The 24,010-nt window shown below is 46.3% G+C and overlaps 2 protein-coding genes and 1 long non-coding RNA gene across 8 annotated transcripts in view; 1 reads left to right on the top strand and 2 right to left on the bottom strand.

The window, feature by feature from the left end:
• Positions 1-2,360: 2,360 nt before the first annotated feature.
• Positions 2,361-16,778, bottom strand: PPIH (peptidylprolyl isomerase H). 2 transcript variants are annotated; one of them, XM_037881149.2, is made up of 10 exons: positions 16,625-16,777; positions 15,666-15,730; positions 14,124-14,147; positions 13,702-13,746; positions 13,123-13,165; positions 8,859-8,951; positions 6,554-6,641; positions 5,677-5,717; positions 3,976-4,066; positions 2,361-2,502 (listed from the first exon to the last, which is right to left on the bottom strand). In XM_037881149.2, exons 1-9 carry the CDS (start codon positions 16,688-16,690, stop codon positions 3,998-4,000), a joined length of 534 nt encoding a protein of 177 aa, XP_037737077.1. In that variant the 5' UTR covers positions 16,691-16,777; the 3' UTR covers positions 2,361-2,502; positions 3,976-3,997. The 2 variants fall into 2 exon arrangements, with proteins under 2 accessions (XP_037737077.1, XP_043387584.1); XM_043531649.1 differs by lacking the exon at positions 3,976-4,066 and having other exon boundaries at positions 16,625-16,778.
• LOC122463248 lies at positions 16,748-18,825 on the top strand. The gene is made up of 2 exons (XR_006286427.1): positions 16,748-16,855; positions 17,553-18,825. It is a non-coding gene; the product is annotated as an uncharacterized LOC122463248 (long non-coding RNA).
• Positions 18,826-23,174: 4,349 nt separating this feature from the next.
• CCDC30 (coiled-coil domain containing 30) overlaps positions 23,175-24,010 on the bottom strand; it is a 137,635-nt gene continuing 136,799 nt past the window's right edge. For 4 of the 5 annotated variants that reach the window (XM_037881282.2, XM_043531647.1, XM_043531648.1 and 1 more), the window contains one exon: positions 23,175-23,622. In XM_037881282.2, the coding sequence (XP_037737210.1) occupies positions 23,409-23,622 (214 nt within the window). In that variant the 3' untranslated portion in view covers positions 23,175-23,408. The remainder of the gene's footprint in view (positions 23,623-24,010) is intronic. The other variant, XM_037881284.1, reaches the window with a different exon arrangement.

Raw genomic sequence — 24,010 nt, 5'->3', positions numbered from 1 at the left:
AGCATGGATTCCCCAAGGGCAAGTCATGCCTGACTAATCTAATTGCCTTCTATGATAACTGGTTCTGTGGATGAAGGTAAAGCAGTGAACGTGGTGTTCCTTGACTTTAGCAAAGCTTTTGACACTGTCTCCCATAGTATTCTTGTCAGCAAGTTAAAGAAGTATGGGCTGGATGAATGGACTATAAGGTGGATAGAAAGCTGGCTAGATTGTTGGGCTCAACGGGTGTGATCAATGGCTCCATGTCTAGTTGGCAGCCAGTATCAAGCAGAGTGCCCCCAGGGTCGGTCCTGGGGCCGGTGTTGTTCAATATCTTCATTAATGATCTGGAGGATGGTGTGGATTGCACCCTCAGCAAGTTTGCAGACGACAGTAAACTGGGAGGAGTGGTAGATACACTGGAGGGTAGGGATAGGATACAGAGGGACCTAAACAAATTGGAGGATTGGGCCAAAAGAAATCTGATGAGGTTCAACAAGGACAAGTGCAGAGTCCTGCACTTAGGACGGAAGAATCCAATGCACCACTACAGACTAGGGACCGAATGGCTAGGCAGCAGTTCTGCAGAAAAGGACCGAGGGGTTACAGTGGATGAGAAGCTGGATATAAGTCAACCGTGTGCCCTTGTAGCCAAGAAGGCCAATGGCATTTTGGGATGTATAAGGAGGGGCATTGCCAGCAGATCGAGGGACGTGATCGTTCCCCTCTATTCGACATTGGTGAAGCCTCATCTGGAGTACTGTGTCCAGTTTTGGGCCCCACACTACAAGAAGGATGTGGAAAAATTGGAAAGAGTCCAGCGGAGGGCAACTAAAATGATTAGGGGACTGGAACACATGACTTACGAGGAGAGGCTGAGGGAACTGGGATTGTTTAATCTGTGGAAGAGAAGAATGAGGGGGGATTTGATAGCTGCTTTCAACTACCTGAAAGGTGGTTCCAAAGAGGATGGATCTAGACTATTCTCAGTGGTAGCTGATGACAGGACAAGGAGTAATGGTCTCAAGTTGCAGTGGGGGAGATTTAGGTTGGATATTAGGAAAAACTTTTTCACTAGGAGGGTGGTGAAACACTAGAATGTGTTACCTAGGGAGGTGGTGGAATCTCCTTCCTTAGAAGTTTTTAAGGTCAGGCTTGACAAAGCCCTGGCTGGGATGATTTAATTGGGGATCGGTTCTGCTTTGAGCAGGGAATTTGACTAGATGACCTCCTGACATCCCTTCCAACCCTGATATTCTATATTCTAATAAGAAAATTGCAGTAATGTAAACATCACTAGCTACCATGGATTAATAAAAAAAAAATCACACCCTCCAGAAATTTACACACATCCTTTAGTGAAGGCTACTCTATGGGCTTGGGATAGCACTAGAGAGAAGATAAACTCTTTCCTCACCACTGCAAATAATCCAGACTTTAACCCAAAACTGCAAACTAGAGAGCTTCAAAGACTGGAAGAGCCAAGGAATACACACAGTTGACCAGCTATTCAGTAAAGAAACTTCTAACTTATTTAAGAATCAAAATTAATTTTAACTGGCCCACTCTCCCCTGGTACCAATACTTTCAAATCAGGCGTTGTGTTTCTCAACTTTCTAGACAACCTAGTTTATACAGAAAGCTAATTTTCATAGAAGCAATGGCATCCAGTCAATTAGGAAGAAAAAAAATTATAACATTTATCAATTTTTGCAGACAGCTTTCCTAACAAATAAGCGTCCCTATGACACACTGGGAAAAGGATATTGATAGCCAATTTACCCCAGAGGTATGTGATTTGATGTGGAAAGGGGACCAGCAACCTCAGTGTGTAGCACAAAAAAATAAAATGTCTTTAAGATATTATTTCAATGATACCTCACGCCAGTCAGATGGAAAAAATAGAGAGATTTAATGGGGATAAATGTTGAAGAAATTGTGGTGAAAGAGGAGTTATGCTTATATGGTGGCCATGTCTGGTCATTTGAGGGTATTGGGATGCAAGCTGTAACCAACTACCACAAATTGCTGGATATTTATTACCAAATGATCCCTTGTAATCCTCCTGGCGCTTCCTAGTGGAAAGGGTCACATAAAAGGAAATTAATGAATCTCTTCTTCTGCTAATAGCTCTTGGCTGTTGTTAGCTTCTCACTGGAAAAAGGAAAATAGCCTGACCATAGAGAACTTGTTAAAAAAAAATGAAATTGTGGTTATGGAAAAATTAACATACAAAATTACCCAGCAAAATAAACAAAAAACAGATAATTCAATATTTGGTTACCTTTTATTTACTCAAAGTACACTGACCTGCAAAAAAACCCAAAAAGTACCTGTCCAAGAATCCAGCCTGAAATATTCTAACTGAACACCACTGCAAAGACATTTAACAAAATGCTTTATTTACACTGGAAAATTTGTTTTTAAAAAAAATTGTACATCCTGAATATCAGAAACGTCTGTAGAAGTGCCAGCAGCACAGATATGGCCTGCAGGAAAAGGCAACGAGGGACCAATGACTACCTGGAAGTGGGAGGAGAAAGAAGATCAGTAATAGTAATAGCCATGTCACAGAATCCTCTGACTGATCCCCAAGAAGAACAGCTGAAGGGATGGAATAGAAACAGCTAAGAAATTCGGCACTCTTAGCCCCAACTCATGGTCTGGGTTACATCGCTGAGCAGGGATACTCAGCTGAGCCACAGTGTCTGTAGCTGTATCTCAGCTAGTCCTTGTCAGGGACATGGGAATGGCACAATTCTGTGGCCATGGAATCTGCAGCAGAATCTCAGCTTCCATTTAAAAATTATGCTCCCAGCCACCACAGCTGCAAAAGAAGCTTTGAAAACTATGAGCAGAGTGTAAACGCCTGCCCAAGTCTGTAAGCAACTTAACACCTGCCTCTCAGTGAAGCGTGCTCCACGCATCAGCCCAGTGGGGGAGCTGAAACCTAAAGATGGCAATTTCAGTGTCAGCATTATTAATGATTTCACTGTTCATCATCTTAACAGAACTACCCAGCTAACAGGAACTGCGAACTGGGGAGAGGAAGCAGCACAGAATGGTGATATTACTTACCTACACAGCTGGAGGCGTCATTTATTGAGGACCCAATCCTGCAAAGCACTGAATGCCTTCTCTAAGGGGCAGAGGGCGCTCAGCATCTTACAGGATTGGGTCCTAAATGTCTGCAAAGCACTGTGGATCTAAACCCTTCCTTGTGGCAGGTATCTATGCAGGCATTTTGGGAATGATTTGGGCTTAGCTTGTTTTCAAAAAGCAGTTCTGTTCATCTTGCAGATGATATGAGTGGAGAGGAATCATATGCAGTGCTTCCATGCCACTATCTGCTTGTTAAAATCTGAAAGTCAGTGGCTAAAAGGCTATCAAAAACAGATGTCTGGGAAATTCTATTTTAAAATCAAGTTGTAGATTGACATGCTGTAATCTGCGCACACATGTTGAAATGCTTTTTGTCTGGGATGAAGTAGCTGGATGAGTGGGGAAGACAGCATTATACTTTAATATAAGGTCTCTGGCGCAGTCTATGACCTTAAGTACCAACGACTATGTGAGCAAACCAAGGTGGCCAGGAGCATAGTAAATGCTAGAAACACTTGACCATGGATCAGGAGAATGGCACCTTCTGTCGTCAGGAGAGAGGATGTACCACGTGTCAGCAACCTCACTTTCAGGACAAGAGCCCTCCCCATCCTGACAGTAAGTGCTTCAGCTTCATGACACATACGGCCCCAGGAGAGACAATGCCAAAGCTGCCCTGAATTAGGAAATACAGAATCCTCTATTCTTCCAGCAGGTACTTTCTTGGGCTTTAAGATTTACTTGCATCTCCCACAGACTATGAAACTCTTCACTCTTTGCAAGCTGGCAGAACCGCAAATTGTGAACTTCAAGGCAGTGAAAGGTGGATTTCGATCACAATAATCTCTTATCAGATAGTTTCTCAGCCACACTGATGAAGACTGACAGACCTACCGAGATTTCTGCATTCATTGCTCTACATTTCACCGCACTGTGAGATGACCACTGGCAGTTTGGGTTTGTTATTTGGACCAGTAGGTACATTCTGGGGGGACAAAAAATCCACACTGTTACAAGGTATAAATACACAGCAAGTTAGTGGGAGTCACAAGCTATTTTGAGAGGCCGGATAAGAGACTTATGCTAACTGAGCCTCACGAATAGGGAGGAACTGCCCTTGGACTATGTCTGACTCATGACCGCTGCTCTTTCATTTCCTCTTCTCTTTTGCAGCAATGTCCTTGGACCCTTTCCTAGAGCCAGCTAACTGCCTCTTTACTACAGAGCTGTGAGACATGGGAGAGACTCTGACCTCACAAATGGGGAACAAAGCGAGTGGCAAAGTGATACAGGTAGCTTCCAGTGAGATGCAATATGTATCATGTCACTTGCTATTTCTTTGGCTTTAGGTCTTTAAAATGACACTAATTACAGTATCAAAGAGAAAAGCAACCCCACGTTTGTACAGAAGGGGGAGCTATTCAGTAACCTCAGAATCACACATCATTCTGGACTTGGGCCAATGCTCTTCGTGTGTGTCACTTAATTCCTTTCTACTCTGCCCATCACAGTAGTGTTTGGGCATCCTACAAAAGAGGTACACAGTTATTCTCCTTTTGTTTATAAAAGTACTTCTGGTGGGAAACGCGGCAAGAGGAATTCTCCTTCTGGTCTCCAGCCATGCTTATAATGACTCTAAGCTATGTGTCAGTTTTGGTCTCTTCTGTGTTGGCTACACCTCCAATTTACAGCAGTCAGACAAGCTGATCAGGGAAAGTTTACACTTTCTGTATATCTAACAGAAAATTTTAACAAAAATCACCTATACGGTGGTTTTCTTAAAACAGAGCTAGCAATAAAGGAATTGTGCTGTATGATTCCCAGCATGAGACCTTTTCAGTGAAGGTCAACATGAGGCTTTAAGTGGAGCTGTTGTCAGCTCTGTAATGTCTTTCCCCCTTTTGATTCTCTATATTCCTAGCATTCACACACTATTCCTGGCTCAGCTCTGGGATCCACTGTTTGCACTCAAGCACCCAGTCAGAAAGCAGAATGCCAGGGGGGGCTCTGTCTATTCAGCTATCCGTCGCAGTGGTACGCCAACACTTTACAAGAGTATATTAAACAGGCCCTGGGTGTTTATCAGCCACACACCATTCTAAATATGGAACTCACTGGTCAACACATAGATGTGTGTATCTGCAGCACCTGGAAACCCTTTGGAAACCTTGTTTAATATTGATTATTAGAAGGTGTTGATTAGATTTCAACTGAAGAACTCAGGGAATTTATCATCCCCTTCACATTACCATGCAATATCACAGAACCACTACATTCCTGTTCTCAACTTGTAAATCAAACAGGTTTCCAGAAAGGATTCTATGCACCACAATCAAACCCATCTGAACAAGCTTCCCAGTCACTAACTGGCTACTCCAACTGCACAGCACAAAACTCCCTGTGTCTTACTAAGGTAAATCTACATGATGGACTCCCTCACTGCAGAGGGCACAGCCCCTGCAAGGAGCTCCCTGGCACTATTGTTAAATCATTATCCTGCACATGGACAGGGAGGGAACATGAAGCCCTGATTACTGCCGCATGTGACTATCTGGCTTGCGCATTCATGAACAGGATGGAGAACTAAAAACTTACTTCAATTTTTCTCATGACAAGGAGCCCATCAACGATTTTACCTGTAAGGGAAAAAGAACACTTATCAGTAGCAGTTTTATACTGCACTTATTCACCTTTTCTGTAGTCCCAGATTGTCAAGTACAGAGGATACTTTACTCTAATTTCTCAGACCCCTGTGATTCCTTTGCTCTGGACTTGGCTACCTCTCCATACACCATTCTTTGCCCCAGCGAAGTCTCTCACCCATTTATAACTACAGGACACCTGTGGGTTTGTTATATATCTGATAAAGGGCTCATAAATAATACAACTACAACCTTCCCAGACATGGGGCTGGTGTCTATATCTTCAGGACAGGCACCGTGCATCTTCCCAGCAGGTAGGGCGTGCATGGAAATACAAACTGAGTCACAGCCCTCTCCAGTGTATTATTAGACATAATCCTACTGATGGAGATGCAGTTTGTGTTGTTTGTGAACAGGAAAAATGGCTATCATGAAATATCCTGGAGGACCCAATAAGGAGCAGGGCCCCATCATGCCAATATTATACATTAGTTCAGTAATAAGATGACAGACCCTACCCTTAAGATCTTACAGTCTATGACATAAAATGTGTGCTTTTGTAAAATTACGGCATGCAAACTCTGGTGTCACTGCTATTTCACCATGACACATAAAATAAGCATCAGTTCTCCCCATCCTTCCCTCAACCAAGTCATCATTAACTAGCTGATTTATTACTGCTTTCACAATAGCAGTAGGTTTCGATGCAGATTTCCATAGAAGCTCTTACTCCACTTGGTTTTTGTTGTTGTTTCCCATTAATCTTACCCATGTGGTTGAAACAGAGGGGGTATACGACCAGGATATCACTCTGTGCTGCAGCTACTCACCAAACACAACATGCTTCCCATCCAGCCAGTCACATTTGGAACAGGTGAAGAAGAACTGACACCCGTTTGTACTTGGACCACTGTTTGCCTGATTGAAAATGCAAAAACAAAACACACAAAAAAGTTAGGGAATAGAACATCTCAAGCCAGAGGCAGTCAGAAGACAGAGGCACCTGAAACAAGAGCGAGCTGTCACTCCTGGACTATATTCTAAAGTTAATATTAGCTCCACAATATGTGGAGCAAATTAAAAAGCAAGAAGTGCCATGTGCTATGATGGGGACTGTGGCCTCAGAGCCCTTGCTGAGCAATAACAGATCATCTGAATCCCATCTGTGGATAGTTCTCTGAAAACATCCACTCAATGTGCAGCGGCAGTCAAAAAAGCGAACCGAATGTTGGGAATTATTAAGAAAGGGATAGATAATAAGACAGAAAACATCATATTGCCTATATATAAATCCATGGTATGTCCACATCTTGAATACTGCATGCAGATGTGGTTACCCCATCTCAAAAAAGATTTATTGGACATGGAAAAGGTTCAGAAATGGGCAACAAAAATGATTAGGGATATGGAACAGCTGCCGTATGAGGAGAGAGTAATAAGTCTGGGACTTTTCAGCTTGGAAAAGAGATGACTAAGGGGGGATATGATAAAGGTCTATAAAATCATGACTGGTGTGGAGAAAGTACATAAGGAAGTGTTATTTACTCCTTCTCATAACACAAGAACTAGGGGCCACCAAATGAAATTAATAGGCAGCAGGTTTAAAACAAACAAAAGGAAGTATTTCTTCACACAATGCACAGTCAACCTGTGGAACTCATTGCCAGGGGATGTACTGAAGGCCAAGCTATAACAGGGTTCAAAAAAGAACTAGATAAATCCATGGAGGATAGGTCCATCAATGGCTATTAGCCAGGATGGGCAGGAATGGTGTCCCTATCCTCTGTTTGCCAGAAGCTGGGAGTGGGCGACAGGGGATGGATCACTTGATGATTACCTGTTCTGTTCATTCCCTCTGGGGCACCTGGCATTGGCCACTGTCAAAAGACAGGAGACTGGGCTTGATGGACCTTTGGTATGACCCAGTGTGGCCATTCTTATGTTCTTATCTGTGAGTGTGTGCAGCCAGCTGAATCACAGAGATTCTTCTGTAGCTCTGAAAGAGCTTTGGGGCCAAAATAATACCGTGTTGAGATCCATAACATCACACTGTGCTTTTGGGAGAAGGGTGCATCTTTTGTATTGATGACACTTACTGCATCATAGAAATTGTCACAGGTGAAGCTGAAAATTTAGGGATCTGTGTAGGGGAAAGTTATGGATTTCTGCAGTTAGGAAGGATGCTTAGGATAAACAGGTTAGCTGGATGTCTCTGCTAAAATGATCAGCAGTGAAACAGTTAATGATGAAATTTATTTAGTCCTCTACAGGTTTCAGAGTTAACACGCTCTGAAAGGTGTGGTACAGTTCCCACACCTCTCAAAGCTGTCTTTTCAGGCTGTCTCAGGAAGACATCACTGCATCAGTTATACTTGGTTCATGTTTTCAAGGTTCTCTTTGCAGCCAGGAGGTGGCCCAGAAACAGGTTACTTAAATTAACACTGAGAAAGGAGAATTCTGTAACAAATTCTGCAGCTTCAGAATCACAGGATATCTGGGGTTCTGCCCAGTCATGTTCCAGCACAACTGCCCATTATGGGGGTACCATCCTCTGAAATAGCTAGTTAGTGAAAACATACTGCACTAGATAGACCATTTGTCTGGTCCAGCATGGCCTTTTGTATGTTCCAACCTACATAGCACATGATGGTGGCTGTGTTTCTATAAAATGAAGCACGGAGCATATATTATACAAGATTCAAACACTATTTCTATTGCTATTCAATTTCTTGACTCAACATTAGTTGGGTGGTGTTTAATAACGATTAGCAGGTAGAGAAGAAAGACTTACTGGAGTGCAAAAATATGAGAGACCAATAATTCTAAAAGCAGAGCAAATTAAACCTACCCCAACAATTCTAATAGAGAAGGGTAAATTATTGACTGGACTGCTACCTTGAGTCATGTTCATTAGCACCTTATGCCATTAATGGTTCCACTGAAGTCATTGGGAGCTACTCACAGAGTAAAATACTGTTCAACATGACTATGAGTAGCAGAATCTGGCCCTAAATGAGGATTTTTCAGACATTCTATCCAAAGTAGGAGACTTCTGCAAGCCAGGAGATAAGCTAAGAATCTCCACAAGGAGCACAGAGCTATTTTAGTCCTACTACTTTGTCTTCTTATACTTACCATAGACAACAGCCCAGGAGCAGAATGTCTGAGTTTGAAGTTTTCATCTGCAAAGGGACCCCGGTATATACTAGCTACTCCAGTACCATCTCCCTGTATAAAGAGGAGGAAGGCAGGCGTTTAATCTCACCTCGATAGAAGTGCAGTCTGTAGCATGCATTTAAAATTCCGAGACAAACTGCTTTGTTAAATCAGAGATCCAGTTCAGAACATATTTCCATTTGAAAACCATTGTTAACAAGAATGTTAGAACTGAAAACATCTGAACATTTTAGAGTAAGGAAACCAGGAGTCAGTGTTCTAACAGCAACTATGATTCAGCCCTTGCTACCTCGTCTGCCTTCCTCATATTAGCCAGAAACTTGCTCCCATTGCCATATGAAACTACAGGAGAGCAAGGACAGATGGTGTCAAGTGGGGGGTGGAGTCCAGGTCTCCGAGCCAGGAGACAAGAGGTCATGGATGGTAGTGAGTGGATCATTTTAGACACAGCAGACATTCTGGAGGAAACAGAAGGGAGGAGAGAAGGGAAGGCGTGGGTGTGAAGTTTAAAAGTGTCACAGGTGACAAATGAGGCAGAGGTGGTGATGATGAAGGGTAAGCATGGGGGGGGGGGGGGGTTGGAGGAAGGCTCAGGGTTGAGGGCTAGCCTCAACTGTTTTAAGAACAGGGAAATGATCCCCTCTGTTGGCTTTTCCAACGGATGTCTGTCTGTGAGGCCTCAGATGACACACTTATGGGAAGCAGAGATTATAACTTTGCTGAAGTTCCAGCCATACTAGGGCAGCTTTTACTCACCCTAACTGCCAGCATTCAGGCCTCAAAACAATTTATAAATTATACCAGCACAGTATGTCACTTCTGCAAATTAGAAGCTTGCACTGTTACAAAGGAGTTTAGAACTTCCATGTAGGGTTGTCGATTAATCGCAGTTAACTCACGCAATTAACTCAAAAAAATTAATCGCAATATAAAAAATTAATCATGATTAACTGCACTGTTAAACAATAGAATACCAACTGAAATTTATTAAATAGTTTTGGATGGCACTGTAAAAATGATAAAAAATAGTATTTTTCAATTCACCTTGTACAAGTTCTGTAGTGCAATCTCTTCAGCATGAAAGTACAACTTACAAATGTAGATTTTTTTTTTGTTACACGACTGCACTCAAAAACAAAATAACGTAAAACTTTACAGCCTACAAGTCCACTCAGTCCTACTTCCTATTCAGCCAGTCACTAAGACAAACAAGTTTGTTTACATTTACGGGAGATAATGCTGCCTGCTTCTTATTTACGTCACCTGAACGTGAGAACAGGCATTCGGATGGCACTCTTGTAGCTGGCATTACAAGGTATTTACGTGCCAGATATGCTAAACATTTGTATGCCCTTCATGCTTTGGCCACCCTGCCAGAGGACAAGCTTCCATGACGATGATGCTCATTTTTTTTTAAAAAAAGCCTTAATTAAATTTGTGACTAAACTTCTTGGGAGAAAATTGTATGTCCCCTGCTCTGTTTTACCCGCATGCTGCCATATATTTCATGTTATGGCAGTCTCGGATGATGACCTACCACATGTTGTTCGTTTTAAGAACACTTTCACTGTAGATTTGACAAAATGAAAAGAAGGTACCAATGTGAGATTTCTAAAGATAGCTACAGCACTTGACCCAAGGTTTAAGAATCTGAAGTGCCTTCCAAAATCTGAGAGGGACGAGGTGTGGGGCATGCTTTCAGAAGAGTTAAAAGGGCAACACTCCGAGGCAGAAACTACAGAACCGGAACCACCAAAAAACAAACAAACAAAAAACCCCCCAAACTTTCTGCTAGTGGCATCTGACTCAGACAATGAAAATGTACATGCATTGGTCCCCACTACTCTGGATCGTTATCGAGCAGAACCCGTCATCACCATGGATGCACGTTCTCTGGAATGGTAGTTGAAGCATGAAGGGACATATGAATCTTTAGCGCATCTGGCATGTAAATATCTTGCAGTGCCGGCTACAACAGCGCCATGCAAATGTCTTCTTACTTTCAGGTATATTGTAAACAAGAAATGGGCAGCATTATCTCCTGCAAATGTAATCAAACTTGTTTGAGTGATTGGCTGAACAAGAAGTAGGACTGAGTGGACTTGTAGGCTCTGTTTTATTTTTGAGTGCAGTTATTTTTGTACATAATTCTATCTTTGTAAGTTCAACTTACATGATAAAGATATTGCACTACAGTACTTGTATTGGGTGTATTGAAAAATACTATTTCTTTTGTTTTTACAGTGCAAATATTTGTAATAAAAATAATAATAGAAAGTGAGCACTGTACACTTTGTATTCTGTGTTGTAATTGAAATCAATATATTTGAAAATGTAGAAAATATCAAAAAATATTTAAATAAATTGCAAAAAGAAAAGGAGTACTTGTGGCACCTTAGAGACTAACCAATTTATTTGAGCATAAGCTTTCGTGAGCTACAGCTCACTTCATCGGATGCATCACCACAAGTACTTCTTTTCTTTTTGCGAATACAGACTAACACGGCTGCTACTCAAAAATACTTAAATAAATTGTATTCTATTATTGTCTAACATTGCGTGATTAATTTTTTTAACCACTTGACAACCCTACTTCCATGATATCTAACAGGTGATTCCTACAAGTATTATTATTTGAGAGTGCAGGAGGGCTACTGCTTCCTCAGGACCCTCCAGATCCAGAACTGTGCAGGGCTCTGGGGGCTCTAGGACTCCTGTGGCATACCCTTTGCCTTCAGCCATGTGGCTTTAGGCTTAGGGAAAGAAAGAGTGAGTCAGAACAAACCTGCCTGAGGCCAAAACTGGCAGAGCAGCTTCAGAAGCAGTGTAAGTAGGGGCTTCTAGACACTGATGATTTATTTTTTCCCCAGCTGACTGGACATTCTCTTCCCCTGTGCTGACTGGTGTTTGCCCCAACCCCCTCCTCTCTCCCCCTCTCCTTGTTTTCTGTTTAGCTTAGACCCTCCCTCACTAAATCACACCAAACACTAAGAAAAAGCACAGTGGCACTAACATGAAGTTTGCCGCTGTCACTGTTTATTCTGCTCTGTACGTTCTACCCTGCCACTGTTAGTCTTATCTGGTTAGACTGCAAGTTCTTCAAGGGAGGGGCTGGCTACTGCTCTAAGTCCAATGCCCAGCACAACTGCTCTCAGTTGGTTCCCGGCTCTACTGTAATAAACAATTTTTTCTCTCATAATTAGCAGTAGCAATAAGTTACAAGTGTCAATGGAGCTTGTAATTTTTGCTAAGCTTCTACTGGAAGTTGTCAAATGTCCCTGTGGGGTTTAGAAGAGCACTCATGAATAAAGAACCTGACTTTAAATAAACATAGGTAGCTAAACCAAGCTTCCTGTGGCCAGTTTTGTGAGAGCTATCATGAAGAACCAAAGCATAACCATTTTTATTTGATTGGTTTTGATCAGCCAGCTTTTATTCATTTTCCCAACTCATAATTCAAACTGAAAAAAATAGCAATTTTCCCAACTCCCAAATAGCTCAATGAACCTCAAACTCAAAAAAATATTCTCCTCTTATCAAAGCCTGAGGCCTACAAATTTCAAGCAGAAATTACCTTTTAATTCTGAGATAGTTCAGTAGGGGAAAACCCATCAAACTTAGTCACCCTTCGTAGAAGCTCCGTTTCCTCTAAATACAAACGTTCTCTCCACACAGCCAATTATCATTTTTCTTCACTAGTGTGAGATGCAGTTTATGAAACACTGGTTAATCTGGTAGTGCAGAAAATTACACTTTCTTTTGAAAACATGAACGTCAAATCCAACCCTCAACTGGCAGACCAAACATTCTCCAGAAAAGATGATGGAGAACATTGATGTTGTGTGGAATGAACTGTCTCATGGTTAGAGGCACCTCCAGCAGGCCTTGGAAATCCCACTTTGCAGAGGACAGTCATTGCAGCAGAAGAGCCCAGCACTTCTCACCCAAGGAAAGGGAATTTTTGCATGTCAGAAATACATGACAATTTAGCTAATGCTGTTCCAGTTGCTGCAGAGAAAACATTTTGCCCAGTCCCCAGATATCTGTTTCCTAGCACGTTCCAATTTATTCCAGTGCAGAGAGTAGGAAAACACCAGCGAAGCTTCTCAAGTAATATCTTCTCATGAGAGAAATAGTGAATAGAAAACAGATGAATGTCTACCCAGGAAAGAGCAACACACCACACATCCTTTAAGACAGGAAAAGAACACAGAGTACCTACGTTTACAAAGTCACCTCCCTGTATCATGAAATCCTTAATGACTCTAAAGAAGTAATAAAAAAAAAATAGTTACTTCTTTCTGAAAAAACTTCTTGAGAAGCTTAATATGTTAGTGAAAAATAGAGATACTCCCCACAACAATGAAAATGCATCATGATTTGCAAACACATACATTCTGTAATAATGTATATAATTCCAGTATATAATTCCCACTGTTTAAGATAAAACGAATTGTGGCCCTTGGCCGTTAGATCTGATGATGTACTCAAAGGGAATTGAACCCTGATCTCAAGAGAGGCAGAGAAAGGAGAGGTACTGCCTGTCTATGGGGTCAAAGGCACCTAGGAGGCAGTGGTTTCTCTCTGTAAGTACAACAGAAGGGCTAGCAAGAACTACAGTGGACAGAGTCCCGCAAACTATAGGTGCAAGGCAGAGGTTACAGAAGGAAAACAAATTCAGAGCTACTATTTTTTAATGTGTACAGCATGCCTCTTAGTTCAAGGATGTCCTTAAAAAGAGGGCTCCAGAATGCCTGTAGTTCACCAAGCTGTTTTAAGCATTAGAAGGAAAAATATTTACCTGTGGAAAGTGCTCCCTTTGTAACCTATTGGGACACCATCTTTCCTACAATGAAAGAAAAAGAAAGGGCATTGGGAGTCACTGCACCTCACAGCACGAAACCCCCCAGGAGTTTTTAGTCCCAAGAGCTCCAAGCTGAGGAGATCAACTCCTATGTGCTGCCTTGACATGTTTCCCTCTTACACTGCTTGTGAGGGCAGCTTGTTTGGCAATATTGCAGTTTGTAGCCAATTCAGTCCGACAAACAGCAAAAATATTTTTGACGTCAACTGAGTGTTTTCCAAGAGTCTTTATTTTGCATTCATGTAGGTAACAAGGAGGAGGTAAAGAATAAGTACATCTAATCCCTACTATCTGTCCATAACTCTTCCTGCTTGTGGGAACTTACTGCTTAAGCGGAGGCAGAAATTGACCCTACATACCTGAATTCACCTGTACAAAATTGCCTGAAAAGAAAAAACAACAAACACACCAGTTAGTGAGTCACTTTGAAAAGTTATTTGAAAATCAAGGACACAAATTATTACCCACTGAATATGTCACAGAAGAGGAATAGCAGGGATGTCCATTATTAGAAGGAATAAATGACACTGTCTCTAGAAGCAGGTGCCATCAAGAGCTGTTAGTAACTTTCAGCTCCTCAGGTTTGTTTCTGCAGCTGGGAGAGGGACAGGACCGGACAGATACTGGGACTTGTAAGAGGCAGGTGAAGTGGAACTTGGCAGCACTTTGTGGAGGTCTGTGATGGATGAGGATACACTTGCTCATCTTGAGGGACTGGGCTGTCTGGTGTGCAAGACACCCTCCAGCCAGAGGTAAGCAAGCAGGGGCCAAGTCAGTAAGTTGCCATCTCTCTTGTGTGCTGAGGTGCTATGGGAGGAAGGGGCAAACATGAACAGAGTGGGCTGCTAGGTTTCTGAGTCATGCACACATCTCCCAAGCAAGAATGGTTGACTTGCTCCTCTTTTCTGAGCATGTGGGAGTAGCAGCTTGGGCCAGGCCTCCTTCCTTAGGAACTAGTAGAAGTCTGGCCAGTCTGAATGTACAGCTGAGTTTTGCTCACTCTGTGGACTGAATCTCACAAAGACATAGCACAGAATTTGGTGCCTGGGTGGTGATGGGGAGATATGACAGTAAGGCCACCACATCTGCTAGGCTATTTCCAATATGGAGACTTGACATGGGATAAGAGTCTTAACCCTGTCCCTTACGTTTAGGGGACCAGCTAAAAGTAAAAGTTCAGAGAAAATTATGCATGTCTGAGTAGACGAAGTTAGACAAACCCGTGACCATTCCCACCTTCCCCAGAATGTGACTCCATGGAAGCAGGTGGTGGGCAGGAAAACAAGAATGCTCAAAGTAGGATTTCCTAGAGGTGAAAAAAAAATGGCCAGGGGTAACATTGGTCTGGCTGCTGGCAGCCTAGCAAGCAGGTACTTTTAGTCCAGAAGGTGTATCCCAGGCTTCAGAGTCTAAGATTTAGTTTCATTTAAATCTCTACACTTGGATATTATAAAGACATCTTAAAACATGACCTGAGTGTAACTGATACAGTGTAACTAATGCCTGGGTCTGCAGAGAGCCTGAAACTAAACTTTGAGAAATGTGAATTACCTCTTTCATCTGAATGGGATGATGGCTCTGAAATCCAGTGATGACAGTTTAATTGTCAAGGCTGTTAATGATTTCCTTGCTGATAAAAGCACATTTTAAAGAGGACCGATCGCTTACGAGTGTGCAATCTGCTGCATGGGGCAGCTCACACATGTGCCTCAAACGGGCAGAACTCAGTGCACAACCACTACTAAAATCCTTCCCAATCAGACACCAGGGGCACCGAGCTGCGCCGGGCGCCCCACCACAGGGAGGGATGGTCCCGTATGGGGCTGTCCTACCATGTGTTGCTGCGTGACCGACCCCAGGGCATTGGGCTGCCTCAGTCGGAGCAAAGTGCCGCAGGTTACCTGAAATTCTCCGCCGTTTTGGGCACAACGTCAGCGAACAGCTCCACCTTCATGCGGCCGATCTCCTGGGGGGACAGCGAGAATCAGCGCTGGGCGCCGCCCGTCTAAAGGCTGTGACCCCGCCGCGGCCGCCTCTTCCCCCGGGCCCCCGCAGCCCGCCGCGCCCGCCTCTTCCCCCGGGCCCCCGCACCCGGCCGCGGCCGCCTCTTCCCCCGGGCCCCCGCACCCGGCCGCGCCCGCCTCTTCCCCCGGGCCCCCGCACTGCAACCCCTGGGCCCGAGCCCCCGCACCCGGCCGCGCCCGCCTCTTCCCCCGGGCCCCCGCACCCGCCTCTTCCCCCGGGCCCCCGCACCCGGCCGCGCCCGCCTCTTCCCCCGGGCCCCCGCACTGCAACCCCTGGGCCCGAGCCCCCGCACCCGGCCGCGCCCGCCTCTTCCCCCGGGCCCCCGCACCCGGCCGCGCCCGCCTCTTCCCCCGGGCCCCCGCACCCGGCCGCGCCCGCACTGCAACCGCTGGGCCCGAGCCCCCGCACCCGGCCGCGGCCGCCTCTTCCCCCGGACCCCCTCAGCCCGCCGCGCCCGCCTCTTCCCCCGGGCCCCCGCACTGCAACCCCTGGGCCCGAGCCCCCGCACCCGGCCGCGCCCGCCTCTTCCCCCGGGCCCCCGCATCCCGCCGCGCCCGCCTCTTCCCCCGGGCCCCCGCACCCGGCCGCGCCCGCCTCTTCCCCCGGGCCCCCGCACTGCAACCCCTGGGCCCGAGCCCCCGCACCGGCCGCGCCCGTCTCTTCCCCGGGACGCCCGCACCCCGCCGCGCCCGCCTCTTCCCCGGGACCCCCGCACCCCGCGCCGCAACCCCTGGGCCCGAGCCCCCGGACCCCGCCCGCCTCTTCCCCCGAGCCGAGCCGAGCCGAGCCCCCCCCCATTCCCGCGGACCCGGCGCCGCAGTGGCCCAGCCCCCACCTGGCCGCCGATGCTGACATCGAAGAAGACCACGGGGTTGTTGGGATTGGCTGCCAGCACCGCCATAGCGACCCAGCCTCACCCGGAACCGGAACCCGGCCGCCGGCAACATGGCGGGCCTGCCCCAGGCACGCGCGTGCGCAGTAGCACGTGCTCCGCCCTCGGGGTGGGAGGGGTCGCCGCGGACGCGCCTGCCTCGTGCCCGACGCTGTGGCTGTAGGAACGTGCTCGGTAGGGGGCACGGAGCATGCGCAGTAACATCTGCGCCTTCCCGGCGTGGGGCTCCGCAGCCCGCTCTTTACACGGGCTGCAAAGGGGGACGCGGAGCCGGGGGAGGCCGGGGCCCGAACAGGGGGCGGAAATCGGCGGATGGCGCCCAGCGGCGGGAGGCAGGCTCGGGCTGGGGCTGAAGGGAAATCAGGGAGGGGGGAAGCCGGAGTTAAACGCCGGGGCGGGCGGAGGCCCCGTGTCTGCAGGGGCGGGGCCGGGGGCTGCTGTCCCCCGCCCCAGGCGGCGCCTCCGAGCGTGGGCTCCGCGGGGCTGGTTCTTGGCGGCCCGGAAATCCCGGGGCCGGGGCCCTGCGGCGCCTCTGGGCCGGGGCTGAGGCGCCTTGGCCCGGCGAGATGCTTCACTCCGAACGAAGGCTCCGTATCCGTGTGTCTGACCGCGTCAGGTCTCGTAGCCCCTCACCCCGCGTCTGAGCTGCTGTGGGGTTCCCTGAGCGCCTCCTCGCACGGCCTCGCTTAGCTTTGGTGCTGTGCGGACGCGTGTCACTGGGCTGCCTAACGGATGTTTTAACAGGGCTCATTGACAATATGTATAAGTACCTGCTAGTAGTTTGAACGATGACATCTGTGTTTCTAGTGTTGTTTTTTACTGTGATTTCCCAGTTGGAATTTTTAATTTAACTTTTTCTTATTATTTGTAGAGCAGAAGTTTATTCTGTTGGATCATCTGACTTCCCGTCTGACTGAATTTCTGGCCTGGTCTCAAAACTTTGTTTTCATTCAATCCACTAATGGCAATTGCCTTTTGCGACTGTTATTTTGCCTCTCAATCCAGCCCTTAGTGTTTTTCCGTATGCCATTGCTTGCGTGTAGAACTTGATTCTCAAATATTCAATAGAGGCAGTATACTATCTCATGTGACATCCTTCTCAAAAGCAAAAATCTATTGTAATTTTTGCTAAACATTAGAACTGCTGTAGTGGGTCAGACCAATAGTCCATCTAGTCCAGTATCCTGCCTTCTGACAGTGTCCAGTGCCAGGTCCTTCAGAGGGCATGAACAGAACAGGCAATCACTGAGTGAACCATCCCTTCATCCACTCCCAGCATCTGGTAGTCGGAGGTTTAGGGACACCCACAGCATGGGGATGCATCCCTGATTATCTTGGCTAATAGCTGATGCACCTATCCTGAGGAACTGATCCTCTCCACTAGGAGCACTGGGGAGTAAGGGTTGCCCTCACCAGTTCAGCATACACTCCACACAGTGCATGGCTCCTTTGGGGTGCTAAGTATAGCTGGCGGTGCCTCCTGCCCCTACCCGTTTGCCATCAGGGTATTTAGGCAGCAGCAACATTATGGCTTCAACATGAATGGGTGTGTTTGGGGGAGGGAAAGGACTTCTTGGCCCTCTTCTCACCTCCACCTCTGTGTGATGGCAGCCATATTTTGACCCTGTAATAGATAGGAACTGCTTCTATCAGGAAAAAATTCAGGTGAGCATAGATAACTCTCAGTAAGGGAAACAGGAAATCCAAAATACTTCTCTCTCCTTTCTACCCAGCCAGAGACTAAAATATACCTGCATGGAGACAAACCCATCTGGATCATCTTTACCCTACTGACATCAAAATCTCTCTCTGAACAAGCCCCTTCATCTCCAATGAGATATTACCCCAGGAGCTTGCTGGAATCTAGCCTCCCTTTGATCAGAAACCTTTGTCAGTCAAGGCAATAGGACAAGTGCATTGCTGCCTGTGACTGCCTGCTGAGTTGATGAACTGTAATGGTCAGAGATTGCACCAACATAGAAGTATATTGAAGGCAAACCCTAAGAAAATTAAGAGTTTAAATTATCCTCCACATGTCCCGCGTCCCACTAAAATTAATCCAACCCACAGGTCACTTGGGCAGAAATGTCAATGTCAGGATGGCACAGTAAATGAAGCTGCAGAATAAATGATGTTTAAATGAACTCACTCTATTTTTTATAATCCTCTGTTAAGAGGTAATTGATTCATATGTACCCCAGGCAGGGTCATTTGGAAGCCGAACACTTTATGTTTCCATCTCATACTGTAAAGTTTTAGCGAATTAGGACAAGTTTTAGGAATTAGGACAAGTCAGCAAATAAGAACAACATTAGGTATCAGTAACTGCTACTGGTAACAATTCACTGCTACTGGTAGCATAAGAACGGCCATACTGGGTCAGACCAAAGGTCCATCCAGCCCAGTATCCTGTCTACTGACAGTGGCCAATGCCAGGTGCTCCAGAGGGAGTGAACCTAACAGGTAATGGTCTAGTGATCTCTCTCCTGCCATCCATCTCCATCCTCTGGGCTAGGGACACCATTCCTTACTCATCCTGGCTAATAGCCATTAATGGACTTAACCTCCGTGAATTTATCCAGTTCTCTTTTAAACCCTGTTATAGTCCTAGCCTTCACAACCTCCTCAGTCAAGGAGTTCCACAGGTTGCCTGTGTGCTGAGTGAAGAAGAACCTCCTTTTATTTGTTTTAAACCTGCTGCCCATTAATTTCATTTGGTGGCCCCTAGTTCTTATATTATGGGAACAAGTAAATAACTTTTCCTTCTTTTATACCTGCCTCTTGAAATTTCCACTACATGCTTCTGACGAAGTGGGTATTCACCCACAAAAGCTTATGCTCCAACACGTCTGTTAATTTATAAGGTGCCACAGGACTCTTTGCCGCTTTTACAGATCCAGACTAACATGGCTACCCTTCTGATACTTTAATTTTCCTTTATTCACTTTCTCCACACCACTCATGATTTTACATACCTCTATCATATCCCCCCTTAGTCTCCTCTTTTCCAAGCTGAAAAGTCCTAGCCTCTTTAATCTCTCCTCATATGGGACCCGCTCCAAACCCCTAATCATTTTAGTTGCCCTTCTCTGAATGTATTCTAATGCCAGTATGGGGCGGGATTGAGATGAGGAGACCACATCTGTACACAGTATTCAAGATGTGGGCGTACCATGGATTTATATAAGGGCAATAGGACATTCTCTGTCTTATTCTCTATCCCTATTTTAATGATTCCTAACATCCTGTTTGCATTTTTGACTGCTGCTGCACACTGCATGGACGTCTTCAGAGAACTATCCACGATGACTCCAAGATCTCTTTCCTGATTAGTTGTAGCTAAATTAGCCCCCATCATATTGTATGTATAGTTGGGGTTATTTTTTCCAATGTGCATTTCTTTACATTTATCCACATTAAATTTCATTTGCCATTTTGTTGCCAATCTCTTAGTTCTGTGAGATCGTTTTGAAGTTCTTCACAGTCTGCTTTGGTCTTAACTATCTTGAGCAGTTTAGTATCATCTGCAAACGTTGCCACCTCACTGTTTACCCCTTTCTTCAGATCATTTATGAATAAGTTGAGTAGGACTGGTCCTAGGACTGACCCTTGGGGAACACCACGAGTTACCCCTCTCCATTCTGAAAATTTACCATTTATTCCTACCCTTTGTTCCCTGTCTTTTAACCAGTTCTCAAGCCATGAAAGGATCTTCCCTCTTATCCCATGACAACTTAATTCATGTTTGGTGAGGGACCTTGTCAAAGGCTTTCTGGAAATCTAAGTACACTATGTCCACTGGATTCCCCCTTGTCCACGTTTGTTGACCCCTTCAAAGAACTCTTAATAGATTAGTAAGACATGATCTCCCTTTACAGAAACCATGTTGACTTTTGCGCAACAATTTATGTTCTTCTATGCGTCTGACAATTTTATTCTTTACTGTTGTTTCAACTAATTTGCCTGGTACTGACATTAGACTTACCGGTCTGTAATTGCTGGGATCACCTCTAGAGCCCTTCTTAAATATTGGCGTTACATTAGCTATCTTCCAGGCATTGGGTACAGTAGCTGATTTAAAGGACAGGGTTACAAACCATAGTTAATAGTTTCGCAATTTCACATTTGAGTTCTTTCAGAACTCTTGGGTGAATGCCATCTGGTCCCGGTGACTTGCTACTGTTAAGTTTCTCAATTAATTCCAAAACCTCCTCTAGTGACACTTCAATCTGTGACAATTCCTCAGATTTGTCACCTACAAAAGACGGCTCAGGTTTGGGAATCTCCCTCACATCCTCAGCCGTGAAGACTGAAGCAAAGAATTCGTTTAGTTTTGCCACAATGACTTTATCATCTTTAAGTGCTCCTTTTGTATCTCGATCGTCCAGGGGCCCCACTGGTTGTTTAGAAGGCCTCCTGCTTCTGATGTACTTAAAAAACTTTTTGTTATTACCTTTTGAGTTTTTGGCTAGCTGTTCTTCAAACTCCATCAGATTACATCAGATAGGAGTTTTCTACAATCCCTTACATATGAGTAACTACTACAGGTAGCAAATTCCGGTGCAGAAATTCCAGTGCTTGAGCGGGCGGGAAAAGTGCCTACCGAGTCTCGTCTCTCCCTCCCGCCCAATGCAGGCCAGGCCGGCTTGTCTGGAGGATAGGATTGGGGCCCAGGTCCCGCTGTGACCGCAGGATGCAGTACCGGGTTTACAGTGGCACCAGGCCCACACTTGGAAGTGGCCATGTGACTACTTGGGGGCCCACAAAGGGTTAATCCAGCCCTGGCCACAGCCCAGCAATGTGAAGTCAGCAACTTCTCAGCGCTGGTTGAAACAGCGCGCAGGCACAGCAGGGACTGGGGCTTGCAAGGTATGCTGGGAGTTATGGTTTGCACGCCACTACGTTCCGCTGGGGCCTTGGGATCTGCGCTGCCAGCTGCACTACTAGTCCCAGCATGCCCCGCGCAATGCTGTGGGCTGCCCCAGTTGAAGCGGGCAGACCAAAAACAAAAAACCCCCAACCCCCCAGCAAGGAAATAGTGCAGGGAGAGAGTTCCCAGTGCTGACCCTGCTTGGTCCCCTGCCCCCATGGGGCACGGCGGGAGGGGCTCGAGGCTCACCCCACCCCTGAGTCTGTCCCGCTCTCCTGGGGCAGTGGGAAGCCAGGAGCGGCCGTGGTGCTCTGGCTCCCTGCGTGCAGCCCTCCCGGCCATGGGCTTCTGGGCACCATCTGGACCCTGCAGCTTTGCATTGGGGGGGTTGAAGGTGGTTGTTTGTGGCCCCCAGGGGAGGGGGGCGGTGACAGCAGGGCTGGCTGCCCGCTCCCAGCCGGTGGCAATGCCCAGCAACTGCCCCCGCACTCCAGGGAGGGCAGAACACGGCTTGGGGGGAAGGGGCAGTTGTGGAGTGAGTCCGGGTTCAGCGGGGGAAGCTGGTGGTGACTCTGTGGGGGAGGAGGATAGGAGAAGCAGGGTGTGAAGGTGGAGGGGGCAGAAGGAGGGGATAGTTCCGGTTGAAGTTGGGGGTTGGTTTGGGGGGGCAGTAGAAGGGAGGAAGGTGACAGCCCTGGGGTGAAAGTGTGTGTGTGTGTGGGGGGGTGAGTGGTAGTAGCAGGGACATTGAGAAGAGCCCTTGTGTGAAGGTCGGGGTTAGTTGTGTGTGTGTGGGGGGGGGGGGGCAGTAGGAGAGACACGGAGAGGAGAGCCCAGGTGTGAAGGTTGGGGTAGAGGCTTGAGGCTGGGTTGTGGTAGCCTTTGTGATAAAGTGTGTGTGTGTGTGTGTGTGTGTCTCTCAGTAGTCTTTTCTCCCAGCAACAGATGGGCACCAGCAATTTTCCTCCTCACACTCCACCCCAGTAACTTAAGTTTTGTAAATATTATGGTACCAAACTAGAAAATCCAGCTTTCAAAATTGTATTTATGAAACATAAGGAGAGGGTGGAGGGGAGATGCAGGTGCAACTCTACTGAGTGGTACATTGGGGCTTAATATGGCTCATAAATGGGCTAGTTAAGCACTTGTGTTCAGGGCCAGAAGCAGGCCCTGAGTGTTTTAACAAAAAAAGCAAAACTAACAAAGAACCTCCTCCCACACAAGTAAACCAAATTCAAGAGTATTCTGAATATATTGATGTTAGCCCAGTTTGTTCTCTATGGACTGAGGGAAGGTCTTAATCAAGTATGGCTTCAGATATCTTATTTTGTTTTTGAATAAATGTTTTCATCTCCATCCCAGCAGGACCAGGTTTACTGTGGCACCGTCTCACTGGGCCCACACTTCGAAAGGGTCCATAACGACTACATGAGGGCTCACAAATATATTTGGCGTCAGGCCCACAAAAGTTTAATCTGGCCCTGGCAGGGCAGACCTATGTGGAGGGCAGGATCAGGGCCCTGGCCCTGCTGTGAGTGCAGGTGGGCCCGTGCGGAGGCAGGATTGGGGCCCCGGCCTGTGAACGTGTCTAGATCACACAAGGAGTTGAGACCAAATGACAAACACCCCTTTTAAAAAAACCTTGTTTAATTAGATCTGTGAAAATTCCAGGGAAATCTGGGATGAGACCGCTAGAGCCGGTGATTGACACAACAGCTGTCAAATAACAGCTGAGAAAATCACAAAGTTAATTGAACGAGTTATTAGACACACAGTGATCCAGCTGGACGCATGGCCCCTTGCAGCAGGAAGCCAACAGCCACAGTCCAAGCAGCGAGCAGCTCCTTGTAGTCCCTCTTAGATGCTATCGCAGCTGAAGCTTGGACTCTGAGGCTGAGTTGGGAAGTTTGTGGTGTCTCCAGGTGAAGCCACATTTAAGTAACCAATCTCAGAAGGCTGAGACGGTGATAAAGAAAACATGGACTTTGGGGTCTCGGTTCCTTCTTCAGGCTTGACATCTTGAATGGCTCTCAGAATGCCGTGGGAGTTTGACAGCCCTGTCACTGAGAAGCTGAAAAAGAATTTCCATCACTAATTCACTTTGCAGACATCTGCCTATGGCAGTCACCTGGCCTCCACTATTGTAACGTCTAAGTGCCTCACAATCTAACATATTTGTCCTCACACACCCGGTGGGCAGGGCAGTGCTATTATCCCCCAATTACAGCTGGGAAACAGGCTCAGAGAGGCTGAGTGACATCACACAGGAAGTCTGTGGCACAGCAGGGACTTGAACCCAAATCCTAGGCTAGTGCCCTACTGACCGGACTATCCTTCCTTTCTCTGCAACCTTCCCAACAGGTTCTCTCGCCAGTAAGGCCATGCTTTAAAGGAACAGGATAATTTGTGTCACAAACGGGTGGTTTTTAATTTAAAAATAAATGTTTTGGAGCTGTTTT

Source organism: Chelonia mydas, chromosome 18 (assembly GCF_015237465.2).
Source record: "Chelonia mydas isolate rCheMyd1 chromosome 18, rCheMyd1.pri.v2, whole genome shotgun sequence".
NCBI classification, from domain to species: domain Eukaryota; kingdom Metazoa; phylum Chordata; order Testudines; family Cheloniidae; genus Chelonia; species Chelonia mydas.
This window is presented reverse-complemented; position numbering and strand designations above follow the sequence as displayed.

Coding starts and splice junctions, on each gene's coding strand:
- PPIH (XM_043531649.1), bottom strand. CDS start 16,690: ATGGCGGTGCTGGCAGCCAATCCCAACAACCCCGTGGTCTTCTTCGAT. Junction 14,148..15,665: donor AAAACGGCGGAGAATTTCAG/GTAACCTGCGGC, acceptor TTTTCTTTTCAG/GCAATTTTGTACAGGTGAAT. Junction 13,747..14,123: donor TTTTGTACAGGTGAATTCAG/GTATGTAGGGTC, acceptor CTTTCATTGTAG/GAAAGATGGTGTCCCAATAG.